General features: G+C 41.4%; 2 protein-coding genes across 4 annotated transcripts; both read left to right on the top strand.

Moving 5' to 3' along the window:
• The first annotated feature begins 381 nt into the window (after positions 1–381).
• ifngr1l (interferon gamma receptor 1-like) lies at positions 382–8,140 on the top strand. Of its 3 annotated transcripts, XM_086172387.1 has the most exons (8): positions 382–643; positions 3,626–3,752; positions 4,113–4,297; positions 4,617–4,810; positions 5,291–5,462; positions 6,113–6,137; positions 6,349–6,461; positions 6,568–8,140. In XM_086172387.1, exons 1-8 carry the CDS (start codon positions 562–564, stop codon positions 6,606–6,608), a joined length of 939 nt encoding a protein of 312 aa, XP_086028513.1. In that variant the 5' UTR covers positions 382–561; the 3' UTR covers positions 6,609–8,140. The 3 variants fall into 3 exon arrangements, with proteins under 3 accessions (XP_086028513.1, XP_086028522.1, XP_086028505.1); XM_086172396.1 differs by lacking the exon at positions 6,568–8,140 and having other exon boundaries at positions 384–643; positions 6,070–6,137; positions 6,349–6,462; XM_086172379.1 differs by lacking the exon at positions 6,113–6,137 and having other exon boundaries at positions 413–643.
• A 1,723-nt stretch (positions 8,141–9,863) lies between these two features.
• On the top strand, positions 9,864–13,473 carry il22ra2 (interleukin 22 receptor, alpha 2). Its single transcript, XM_086162313.1, has 6 exons — positions 9,864–9,951; positions 10,274–10,394; positions 11,167–11,348; positions 11,674–11,816; positions 12,317–12,474; positions 13,143–13,473. Exons 1-5 carry the CDS (start codon positions 9,882–9,884, stop codon positions 12,464–12,466), a joined length of 666 nt encoding a protein of 221 aa, XP_086018439.1. The 5' UTR covers positions 9,864–9,881; the 3' UTR covers positions 12,467–12,474; positions 13,143–13,473.
• Positions 13,474–13,779: the final 306 nt, after the last annotated feature.

Here is a 13,779-nt window from a genome sequence, read left to right as displayed (position 1 = left end):
GAATTCTGGGGGGGGGTTACCTGGAATTGAGGGTGAACAGTTATATTGCAGGCTCGTGTGGCCAACAACAGATATTTAGTCAGGGTGTTTCCCTGACTAAAAGGCCACAATATTATTGGTCTGCAAAAGCACAAAGTACACACAGGGACTTTTTATTATGCTTTTCACAAATCCAACTGTTTCCCTGTTTTTCAATGCTCTAACTGCTCTTTCCCAGAAAGTGACGTCATCCTGCAGATCAGGGAAAACCCACACATGCTGTTCCCTTCAGGGATCGTCGGATATTTCAATGTTACCAGAAATGTAGAAATAGCAGAAATATATAGGGATTAGAGTGAAGCTTGTGACATTTTATTCGGAAATCTGAAGAGACACAATCGTTTTTCTTTGCACTGTGAAGACTTTGATAATCGGCAGCGTTTTTTTTTTTTATTATATCTGTCACGAACTGTGAAAAACGGGGAACACCTAAAGTGCTTTCTGCCTTGCGTTTAGACGGACGGTAGCTTTCCTCGTAGCCCTGCCGTAAACGAACGGGGCAACCGACATTGGTAACCCACGATGACTCTGTCCCACTCGGTGTTTTTAAGGCTCGTCGTCGTCCTTTTCTTGTGGTTACAGGTCAACGTGACATCTTTCCACGGTAAGGAACAACCGGTTACCTCAAACCCAACTCGTAACAGTGCAGTCCGACAATGCAACATTTCGGGCTACATTTCGAAGTAATCAAGCTAATCACGCTAATGAATTTACTGTTAGCATCGGTCCGGTTGTCTTGGATGACGGAATAAATTATTGGGAACCGATGTGACGCAGCATTTGTTCGTGACCGTTCGGCGACTGTTTATTTCGTGTAATATTTGTGTGTGTATACGCGTTTTACCCCCCTCTCTAAATCCTCACTTTTTTATTTCACGTTGACGCCTTGTGGGGGCGTGAACTGTATGGAGAAATTATCTTAACGTTATCTTACCGCCACGCCGCCTTGAAGCCGCTCAAACTACAATTTTCAATTACGATAAAATGGTCCACAAATCAGATTTTCAGTCCGTTTGCTCGTGAGTTAACCAACATTTTTCAAGTTTCAGATCAACATCCCCATTTTATAAGAATCGGTTCCTTTTAATTGTTACTTGCAAGGTTGCAATTCATCGACAGTGCAGTGAAACCTTCTAGACAAGAGGAACCCATCAACTCCCTATACACGACACTGATCACAACAAACGCACACTCATCAAAATGTAGTGAAAAATATATAAATCATAAGAAAGATTGAGGAATGCAGACATTTACAGTCTAAAGGCGTGTAGAACAATATGAGGTAAGTGCAGTTTGGTGCCTGCACTTAAGTGCAGTAAGTGCAGACGCCAGGTTTAGTGAGGTCAACGAGCCACTCGTGGTAACATTTCTTTATCCAAATTTTTAGTTTGGATTAGTGTGTTTTCACTTTGACATTATCGAGTTTTTTCCTATAAATTTTTGTGTTAAAAAGCCAAAGTTTATTGACCATGATTGACGTATGAAAGCACTAAAAGGGTAAAACATCCAGGGGGGTGAATACTTATGATAGACACTGTACCTTGTTGTGAATCAATCATAGGTAGTATACTGCAGTACACGTTGTTAAAAAATAAAAAAAACGCCTCTTTTTGCAGCGTCCTTTAACCAAAATTATTTTCTCCAATTTTGATTTTAGCTCCCTGATCAAATGAGCCAATTCACATTCAGCTGTTTTGCCAAAGGACTGGACTGCAGCCCCTCCCCCTTTTTGTCATGATTTTATTTACTTCATACATGAGAAAAATCTAATTTCACTATGATTCATTCAACTTTTGCTTCCAGGAGTGACCAACTGTCACTCAGTGGTTACTGTGTCACTGTGGTAATGACACCTTTTGTGAGCTATTTTCTATATCAAGCTGACATCAAGGATGTTTCTCATCCTTTGTTTGTGCGCTGTATAATAACTGGCTGTTTTGTACAAAAAACTTCAGTGAATGAAAAGATAAACACAATTTCAGCGTGAGATCATGGTCAAGTTATTGCTCGTTGTGGGTGCTTAATTTTGAAAGCTGCATTAGAAATCATTTTAGAAGTAAAATAAATATCTGTCTGTCATATGTATCTGTGATTAATATAAAGTTATCACAATGTCCGGATGCTTTTTCTTTTGGTCAGTTTAATTTGACTATTTGCCAGTTCTTATTGTTGAAGGGTAATTTAACTTCCTGGCAACAGAAATCAAAACAGTCAAGAATTGTTGTACAATAGATCATAGATTAAAGGGAGACCAACCATTGTGGAGATTCATGGAAGGAGGGAAAGAGAACTTGATGCTTGTTGTTGTGAGAGAAGAGGATTAGATGGAGGCTGATGATCCACTGTTGCAACCCCTGAAGGAAAGAGACGAACATAAATGGTTCGGAAATGGTGCTATCACTCAGCTCTAGTCTGAACTGGTGGAGTTGTAAATTTACTATTTAGCTCAGTTGTTATTTTTGGGTAACTGCAAGCTCTTGTCAGCCAGTGTGGCAGTGGCAGTCTTACAGAAATGTTTTGCTGTTCCTTCAGTAGAACACTGACTATTCTTGGAACTGGTCAAAGGCGGATACGGTAGAAGTGCAGCGATAATATCTGGTCTCTGGTGACTGGTCACATATATTGTGCAGGGGTGCAGCCTGTAGCACTTTGGTTGTCAAACCCCTGGAACATAACCAGCATATAAAGTCCAAGCAGCCCATAGAATACTAAAAGGGAGCTCATGGTTACTTTTTAACTGGAACATGTTAATCAAAGTGTTTGGTCTGTCAGTCTTATTGCCTGAATAAATATGCATCTAAACAGTTAATACAGCCAGGTTTCCCAAATCATTGTTGTGTCAGTGGGCACGTGGTAAGCGCTTCCACCTCGCAGCAAGAAGGACCATGATTCAATTCCCACAGGGGGCCTTGCTGTGTGGAGTTTGCATGTTCTCCCTGTGTGTCTGCTTGGATTCCTTCCAGGTTCTCTGGTTTCCTCCCCAAAGTTGCTCAGATGTTTGAATGAGAGAGTGAATTGTTATATGCTTCGACATGTGGCCATACTGTATCGCTGGAGACCTGTGACAGCTACGATAGGCATCCCTGCAACCCTGGGCGCAGGATAAGTGGTAGATAATAAATGAATGTTCAGTTGTAAAGCCCAGTATCTGAATCAGGGGTGGGCAAACTACGGCCCGTGGACCTGTTGGTCTTTTTGATACGGCCCACCAAAGATTGGTACAGAATTCATAGTTACTGTGAATGATTGGATCAATGAATGTGGGCGCTCAAACTTGGAGATCATTTCATTTTTGGAGCTACATGAGAACACTTATGAATTTTCCTGAGCTGAATGACACAGATTGGTTTTGTGATTTAGCCTTTACCGTGGACATACTGACACACATGAATAAGCTGGACTTGGGACCGGCACAGGGAGACACTGCTCCGTGTCCCCCCAAGGCAGGCTTGGAGAGGCACGGGCCAGTGCCGCCCTGAGGCTGCATTACTTGAAGCTACTATATATCCATAAGTTATCCCTGTGTTTGCATGGCATGCCGGTAGTTTGCTCTAAACCTCAAAATATCTGCATCTGTTTTCCCCAGTGCCTCCACCGACAAATGTGACTCTTCACTGCCACAATATGCGGAACATCCTTGAATGGAATTACAATACTTCTTCTCCGGGAATTAAATTCAGGGTGGATATCGGACAAGTTTCCTATAAAGAGGGGTTTGTATTTCTCTTTGAATCAGCACCACCAACGGGATACCGCATTATGAGATTTAAAATCGGGACGTTTACATAAATATTTAAAAGAAAAGTAATTGAATTATAAGTCAAGATTTAGATATTTCATTTGAAAATACATTTTTCTTCTTCCTAACTTTTTTAACTTGCTTTTTCCCTGAGTACTTTATTCAAGCGTTCTGCGCTCTGTTTGTGATAATACAATTTTTCTTTCCCGATGAACAGTACATCAGATGCAGTCAAATAGTTACACTTTCAAGTCAAATAAAATTTGTAACTTTTTTTCAAAAGTTTGAACTCTGTGGAAAATGGCATGAATAAGATTATTCTAATCTTTCCCAGGATTCCCAAGGTGCTGTGGGTGAGCCCACCAGATCTAAAAGCAGACGTGTCCTTTCTCTCTGATCCGAACAATGACTACTTTTTGCAACTAACCGCCGTGGACTCCGAAGGACGGATGTCAGAGCCTGCGCCTCCCGATGGCATCGCCTTCAGCTACTTCATGGAGTCTCCTGCTGGGCAAAAATGTGCGTTCTGTAACCATCACAAAATGTCAAAAGCAACAGCCTGTCCCTTTTTAGTTTGATCAGATATGAGGTAAACCGTTTGCCAGCGATAACGTTTTGAATTGATTTGTTTTTGTGAATCTAGTTGCATATTTGTATTCACTAGCAGTGTTCACATGCTCTTCGAAGTTGATTTTGCACCCCTCCCACACACACACAGCATTTGGTAAACCACAAAAAACACATGAAAATATGCATCTCTTTTAAATTTATAAAATCATACTGCAGGCAAGAAAGAAAAACTATCTTTTTGTCATGATCGTGTTGTTGTTTTTCCCAGGTTATTTGGACTCCCCACCTATCAACATTCAAGAGCCAACAAACAACATCCATGAGCTTAAGTTCAGCTTCAAGCATCCCTGGCTGTTGTACTGGCACTCCTCCACGTACGGAACCACGGAGACGTACTCCCTCGGTGACCCGATGATCAGCGACGAGCTGCCTGTCTTCAAGTACACTGTGTCCATTAACCAGGTCAGAATGGCAACAGCAACTTCGCCTTGTTTCTTTGTGAAGCGTATTCTACCTTCAATGAACAAATAAGCTCCAAGTGTGCACGATTCCTTGCTCCTTCACCCACTGGTTTACAAAGCTATTGACACTTATCTTACGAGCAGAATGTGGAGTTGTCACATGTGGTGGTGCTCTGGTTACCTTTTAAATTGGCAACCTCATTTGCTCCAACTGTGGCAGGAAAAGGCCACGTTTATTTACTAGGAGTTGTTTTTGTAGCCTTTATATACTCTATATACTATACTTTTGCACTTTATATACTTGGAGCCCCCTAATGGTTAGTTAATGCTGTTTTCGTTTCCTTTTTTTTTTTTTTTTTAAATTGTTTCTATTGTTTTTTTTGTTTTTTGTTTTTTAATTTTTATAATTCTCCCAAGCCACAGCACAGATGAAATCATGTTTTCTCTCCTTAAACTGAGCCTGGGTGTTTCCTGTGTTTAGGAGGCCCCCTATGAATTCAAATGTATGACAGCCGAGTGTGGGGAGACGCTGCCAGTGGGTGTCTCACTGAAGAAGCACTGTCTAACCATCTCAGGGGAGCTGAAGAACGCACTTGTTAAAGGGACACGCGAATACTGCAAGGATATGAGCAAACACCCAATGGAGACAAAAGGTTTAGTATATCTATAATTAAGTCTTTGACAGGAAATGACTGATGTGCATCATATGCAATTCATAATAATGAATTATATACACAAATAACAAAACCGCTCACGCCAAAGCAGAAAGATCAGCCGCATTTTCCAGCAGATGCGCACAAAATTCAGGAATTCGATTCACCCTGGAAACTACAAACAATAGTTAACCAAGGTCCCCGTCCTGAAGAATTCATTTTAAGTGTAACCTGGAAATATTGAAAATGTTCTTTCCCATCCGTGATCTCCATGAATAGATAACGTTACAGCTCCAGGGGACAAATTAGGGATCACAGTGAATAATGGTAATAACAACCACACCACTGTCGGTCATTGGTCTTTTTTCTGCACAAACACGTTAAGATCGCAGACAAACGTTCTCAGAATTCTCAACAACGTCCTGCTCCGCTCCTGATCTTGAGTTGGGACAGATCTTCTATGTGTCGACTCACCTAAGAGGTTGCAACTTCCCATCTCTGAATTTAATGACGTCACAATCAAACCATAACCTGCTCTTACTTGGCATTTGTATTTGTTTTTTATATCCACCGACAATTGTGGCAAATGTGCAATCTGGAATGAAAGTTTTTTCGATGACTAGAGGCCATCACGTTGTCTTCTTCATGAGATGAAGCCAAGACACGCAGCAAGCCGTAAGCTCGACTGTACTTTCTCAGATCGCATCATAGCTTAGTCGACTGGACAGTCCTTTTCCACAATCCTGTGTGCTTTTACTGTGATGCAGTGTAGAAAATCTGCCACCTGTAAGCCACATGTGAGATATCTGTACATTTGAGTGACAAAATAGATCAAGTAGCTGTATTGATTGTACATTTTTAATTTTCTTAACCCTTTTCTGTCCAGTTATCATCCTAATTGCTATGGCGATAGTGGTGTTCTTCATTGCTGTATTAGTCATCCTTTGGGTTGTATATCGGAAACAAACACAACCTCACACACAGCCGCTACCTTTTCTGGTGAGTTTGTGTAACAGATTTTAGTTTTTCAGTGAAGTGATGTCTTTTGAATGTGTTTGAATAATTTTTCAACACTGTCGTTTCACCTCTTGCTCCTCTGAAAAAGGCATTTGGACGCGCAAAGGAGCATGGGACATTGATACCTGAATCCGAGGCGCCGCAAATATCTCCAGTGTCCCAGGTGTCAAAAAAGGAAACGTCTGGTAGTTCCTCTGACACAGATTCCCATCAACCTTTAAGAGATGAAGGCTCATGTGTTGGTGATGACCAACAGGAATCCTGTTATGAGAAACGTGACACATTTCCTACAACTTCAGGCTACAGTAAAGGACTGGAGGACTGTGATGCATCAAACATTTGAACCTGCCCCGATGCGTTGGGGCAAAAATGCTTCTCAGCAACCATGCTGGGACCGGATGCTGATGTTGAACTAGGAACCCCTTGCAAAGGAATTGTGGTTGTAAGTTTCTCTTGACTCTATCGGTGTTCATTCTTGTCAGCATCTCATGGCGTTACGAAAGTAGCTTGAGCATTCTGTTACGCGTCACCTTAAATCACTGCTATTTCTGTGGGCGTATGGCAGTTTAGGCCATAGCCCTCCCTCACATATATTTAAATATAAAAGAGCATTTCATGATGACAGTTCAATTCATATGTATGTGCTAATGTGTCAAGCCTCATTCACAGTACTCTTTATGGTTCCGGCCATGAGATCAATGTTGCAGAGATTCTTGTTTTTCTTTCATTATGTCCAGGCTACTGCAATCACTGTCTTCACCAGGCATTTTATTTCCTCACTGAGGTGGACTGAGTAGCATAGAATGTCCTTTTATTGTGTTGCATTTCAGAATCCAACGAAGGAGATCCATTCAGCAGATCCGTTCGGGGGGGGTTGTTTGTGCGTGTCTTTTGAAAGCGTTTTGCACTTCTACTAGTACTTCTGGTAATGTTTTTATAGGTCCCTACTTCTAGAATGGAGTGAAACCGATTTGCGGCAACACTGTGTTCACCTTGGAGAGATATTCTAAACAAGCCTTATTTATTTGTCAGACTCCTGTCCTCTTGTCGTCAGGGACGTTTGTTGCACCTTAAAGGTAAATGAAAATGTGACGCTTAATTAAATTAAAGAACCTTTTGGCAGCAGGGGTTTTTCAGATTACATTGATAATGAGGGAATGTTAAAGATACTGAACCCTTTTTTTTTTTCTTTTTTTTTTCACTATATGAAGTTTTGCTTGCTGCAGTTATGGTATAAAGAAAAATAAATTGAAAATGACTGTTTGAGTTGTTTTTGTCATTCTAATGTCAGCCTCAGGACTTATTGACCACTTATTTTGCTGGTAGAACACTGTTCAATTTAGTCAACCTGTTTTCATACTCTTCCAGATGTTTCCTTGCCAATGCTAACTTATTTTTGAAGAAGGACTGCAGTGTCAAATTTGATTCAATTACTACCCTTTTCAGTTTATCTGAATTGTAAGTCTTTAGGCTTCATAAAAATCATGCTACACAATATACTAATAAAATGGCTGTAATACATTTATCTCTAAAGGCTGTCTGACTGTCTGACTTTCTGAAAACACCATCACAAGAAAGTGGTGCGTGTGTGTCACTGAGACACAGAAGTAAATGTTACTTTCTTCTCCAGCTGATGCGCAAATAAAACCTCTGACATCTGATTCTCCCGCTTTTGGTGTGTTGGGTTTCCCATGTGTGTAAATGTGTATTTAAAATGAATATCTATTTAGTTTTTTGATAACTCAAGGCCGTGAGGCATCGAAGTGCACCGCCTGCCCAGAATGGAGAATGTCACAATTTAATGACGTGAGCGCTCCAAGTAGTTCCTTCCCCTGGAACCAGACATTTAAGCGGCAGGTCAGACCTTTGTGTTTATGCAGATGCGTTCGAATTATATTTCATTCCTCTTTTCTGTGTTTTATGTGCGGCAGCCATTTCCGTTTCTAGTAACAGTCGATAACGGACTTCACTATTGGGTCTCATTTTCAGAGCTCAGGGTTCTGGTAATAAGCCGGACCCCCTTCCTCCCGACCGCACGTTTAAATTTGACGTCCGCTACCTCAGCTATGTTTTATTTTCTTTCTCGCCCCTCTTTAAGTGCAGTGGCCAAATAAGACTCAACATTTCACAAGCTGATTGAGCGTTCCTTTCCGGTCGGCTGCCGGCCCCGGAGGTTCAGCAAGTACAGCAGATAAATTGACAAATAGTGGCTTTAAGATCTGCCCTGTATTTGCATGTGTTTTTACATTTTTATTTTTTTTTTTACATTAGTGAAACGGCTAAAAAAGTATTTCCGTTGCTGCGGTTAGTGTATGAAGTAATGTTTAGTGTTTAAGCAAGGGCCTAGATATGTCACAGCCCCGTTTGTCAATCTTACACACACACACACACACACACACACACACACACACACACACACACACACACACACACACACAGAAACAGTTCTGACAGGAAATGCTGTTGTTCCCTTGGTTTAGACATGCTTATGTGGTTTCCTGTCACAGAACCTGAAGTGGAATACCAATACGCCACACACAGGCATGTACAGTCTTGGACAGAGTTTCCCGTCAACTTTACGATAAGGTTCTGGAGGCTTTCGGGGCAATCTCTGTTTTACCATTTACATATTTTCTGTGTTTGGATGTTTCACGTGTCATTGGATTCCAATCTTGACTTGAGGATTTTTTTTCTCCAAAAATCCTTTAACACACTACTTAGATCAACCTACACCAAACTCGGGCATGTTACGGCCCGCGGGCCACATTCGGCCCGTTTTGCTTTTTTTATCCGGCCCGCCAAACTATTTTCTTTGAATATTTTAACAAGTATTTTCAATCATTATTGAATTTAGAAACTAATTTTCTCCTTTGGTTTAATTTTATATGGATGATTACATATATACATACATTTATATGATCATTAATGATTTTAAAATTGAAACATTTAAATTGAAATTTTCATTTTGTTCACCTAGTTGGCCCACGCATTAAATAAGAAATGTGGCCCGCTTGCCAAAATAATTGCCCACCCCTGACCTAGACATCTTTGAAACCAATGATTATTCTCATCCTTACATTATTAAGCATCGTATTCTTTTATTTTTCTTCTATTTTCCCTACTGTTGATATTAACTGTGACAAGCCAACAGTTTATTTATACACTTACAACTGTTTCAAAATATGTATATTTGTAGTCATGTGATGGTCCGTGTTTGTTGTACTGGAACCTGTCAATGGTCCAAACGTGTACTTCTGTAAAAATTGGTAAGTCCCACAACATGAGCATCTTATTTGTGCCCATGATGGAATTGAAAAGGGGGAAGTTGATGCACGTTAAAGGCTGTCGTGTGTGTGTGTGTTTGTCCAGTGTGTGTGTGCGTCTGACATCCAGCCTGTCATCATGGCAATGACCCGTCTGCTGCTTGGAGCTGCGCTGGTGGTGAATCTGGGCGTCTTCCTGACCCCGCGAGGTAACCCGTTGTCTCCGTTTTATGGGATGTTTTGAGTTTGACATGCACTCCCTTCACGTTGACCTTACAGGAAGCTGACAAAGAATGTCGGAAATAAGGAAAAAGAATTTAAGTCCTGACAAAATGGAATACTTTTCTTGGATTTGTCAGATTGATTTCTCAAAATGAGAAGAAGCGATTTTGACTTCAGTAAAGCAGTTACAAAAATGTAGCAGATTGAAATCTTAAACCTATAACGTTTTTTTTATCTATTATTTGACTTCGATTCAATTAGCAAATTAAAAATGCGGGAAAAAAAAATTACTTAAACTTATCTCTTCAGTCTCAGGGATTCCGGCTCCACCTGTGCAGGTCAGGTTTAAGTCTGTGGACTATAAGAATGTCTTGCACTGGGCTCCGGAAAGCAACGGCAGTGGTGTGCACTATTACGTCCAGTGGAAAATGTGAGAGCTGTGCACGCACACACACATACACACACACACACACACACATACACAAATCATTACCGAGTAAAACTGAGTTTAAAAAAACAGTGGCTGTGGAAAAAATGCTGGTTTTATTCTGTTTTCTTTCCACATAGAATATGAAGAAAGGGGGAAAGGGGTTGAGTTTGCAATCTGATGATATGGGTAAAATCCAAACACAGAAAATATGTAAATGATAACAGATTTATCTCTCTCCACACTGCCCTCATGTAACCACCCGTGCCTCCGTCAATCTCAAGCTGCTCCAAACTTTCTGTAAATAAACACATAGAATATGTATATGATAATGTCATCATACACGTGATTTGATTGGATTAACTCAACTTCATGACACAGTTTATCAGGGAGCCAGAAGTGCAAAAAAAAAAAAAATGAAGTAAAGATATAATAAATAATCTAACTGTATGTACACAGTATTTATGTCTGTGATTTGACAGATAGGGTACTTTGTGATATTATCCACATGGATATATGTGTTAAATGTAGTAGACTATAGATGAGAAGAATTTTCAAGTAGAAATGTACAGGTTAAAAGTTGCACGAAACAAAAATATAATTTAAATGGAGGTTAAGCAGTACATAAATAAATACGGACAGTCGCTGCCCAGGGTTACTTAACTTGTAGCATTATTGTGAGGAGTTTGTGCGTGCAACGTGTTTGCGAGAGAAGCAGCTCCTCCAGGCAAGCGGCGGTTGTCCTATATCCTCTCTGTCTTCTCCCCTCTCTCAGTTATGGTGAGTCCAAGTGGCTGGATGTAGACGGTTGCCAGGGGACACAGAAGCACAAGTGCGATCTCAGCAGGGTGACCTCCGACCCCTCCGAGTGGTACTATGCCAGGGTCCGGGCCTCCGCCCCGCCCTCCGGCAGCTCCGGCTGGACCCTCTCCCTCCGATTCAGCCCCCGCTGGGACAGTGAGTGATTAAAAAAGCAACAAAAATCTTTATTCACGTCCACCTTGTGAATTTTACATGCTAAAAACAGTATTTGTCAAAAAAATGGGGGGCGCTCAAGTATTTCTGCAGTCATTACTATTTGTCGTGTCAAATGTTATTTTTGGGATGTCTTTTTTTTTTTTTTTCTCTATGAGTGTCTGTGATACAATCCTTTTTATTTCAACCTAATAAATCTCAACTTCTGCTTTTTCGCTCATGCCTCCCGTTTTGTCAGCGTGTGAACTTTCATTCTTGCATAAATGACCTGAAATGTGTGAATCAACAAAATCTCCCCCCCCCCCAGCCACATTCAGCGAGCCCGCTCTGAACCTGAACGCCACAGAGGGAGGGATCCTGGTCTGGGTGGAACGGCCCCACCTGCCGGTCTGGAAGGTGCACAGCAATCTGTTCTACAAGATCTTCCTCACCGACAGCAAGGGAAAGGAGGTGGGTGAGAGGACGACTGATTTAGACCCTCCCGGTGTGACGAAAAGCAGGGGAATGGTGGGAGCTTCTCAGGGCAGATATTAACCATTATGTGTGAAATTGAGGAAGCGGGGGCGGTTTGTATCGAAACAGCTGTAAATAAGCGGAACAGGCGTCGGCCGGGGGGGAGGATGAATGAGGAAAAATGTACAAAAGGTCAAAGGAAATTCACTGTGGAACAGCAAGGGGGCCCAAAAGAACAAGTCCGATCGGAGTATTTTCCGTATTTCTGTAATGCTTTTGTGTTTCAAATGGAGGCTTGCACACGATGTAAGCTTTGTGATTTATTTGCACACGTCTGGATCTTCTAATGCGTTGAAGTGCATAGAACATTCCCTGCAGGAGCAACGGGATCGGTAGAAACACAAATTTGAAGCGATTGTAAGAGTGAAAGCAGCTAATTCTGCACAATTTTTAGTTCCAACCAAACACCGGGAAACCGTAGCGCTTGTTGTCCCCAGGAGGAGTTTGACCTGGCCTGTTGCTCCGCCTCGCTGCTTCTGAAGAAGCTGCAACACAAGACTAAGTACTGCATCCAGGCCCAGACCAGGATCCCCTGGGTGAGCAGGAGCAGTGCTCGAAGTGCCCCCGAATGTGTCATCACGCTCTGACGTCACAGGTGCGGATGGAAATATGACCCAAAGCAAACTGTATTTTGATTTTTTTTTTTTTTTGCATTTATTAACACACAACCATTAATACTGTCCCTTGTGCTAAAATCCTAGATAAAACACATCTAGAAGCCCAATTCTGGCTGTAGTGACGCTATCTAAAACAAACAACAAGCAAGCTACTCTCCATGCTACATAGCTGATCCACAAGCAAACAATCTTTTCCTCAGCGACCTCTCATGTTTCCTCCTTTAACACAACCATTCGCTTGCTCGTTCTGCCGCCCGAGACATGTTTCTGGCTGCACGTTTCAGGCTCCGGATGCGAATGCTCAACTCAGTAGAGCAACGGCAGACTTTGCCTCAAACCCACGACAACCCACATGAAATACACTACACTCTCTACCGCAAACCACAGCAACATATCAGGCCGTAGGTGGGTGCTAACTATATATATGAGACAACCACCTTTTCATTTTTTTTTTTTTTTTTAATGTAACTTCGATTCTGCACCTTTTCCTGATTTGAATGTCTGCTTTGCGCTGCACTCAGACGCCCCCGCCCTGCGGCTGGTATCGATGACAAGTGAAAAGCGAAACCTCTCCTCTGCCACAAAAGATTACACGATGAGGTGTGTCTAGTCCAGTAACCTTTTTTGTTTGTTGTTGTTGCTGCAGGACACCTAAATGACTGGATCAGCAGGTCCGTCTGATCAGCTTCAAGCGTTCGCCTCTGACATCCATGCCAAAGAGAGAAAATGCAAAAAAACACTAATTTCTAAAGAACTAAAAACAGGAATAGGTTAACTTTATTTTTTAAGAAATTGCTCCTCCGTGCTTCACCCACTGCTCTAAATTACATGTCAGGACTTGTGGGTTTATGGTTTTATCAGATCAATCATAAAACAATGTACTTTTTAGAAATAGTTGCAAGATCTTTTCTTTTTTTTCGGTGTGTTCCCACACAGCGTGTTCTGTTCATTGGCTGCAGCATTTCACTAAAAACCCTTTAACCGATAAAATGAGTTCATGGCTTTGATTGCTCTCCCGAAGTGTGTGTGTGTGTGTGTGTGTGTGTGTGTGTGTGTGTGTGTGTGTGTGTGTGTGTGTGTGTGTGTGTGTGTGTGTGTGCGTGTTCAATATGCATTCAGATGTGGGCTAAATTGACAAGTGACAATGAATGCTATCTATTTATGGATAGATATCAACACATTCGAGTCATTGCTTAAAATCTCCATTTAGTTTTCTCCAGAATGCCTTTCGAATTAAAAGACATTTAAAAAGGGAGGAATCTTAGGAGACGCTGAGGTTTTAG

This window comes from Fistularia commersonii, chromosome 2, assembly GCF_037954325.1.
Source record: "Fistularia commersonii isolate RoL2024-O1a breed Wild chromosome 2, RoL_Fcom_v1.0, whole genome shotgun sequence".
Taxonomy (NCBI): Eukaryota; Metazoa; Chordata; class Actinopteri; order Syngnathiformes; family Fistulariidae; genus Fistularia; species Fistularia commersonii.
Note: the sequence above shows the minus strand (reverse complement) of the source record. Positions and strands in the feature narration are given on the sequence as shown.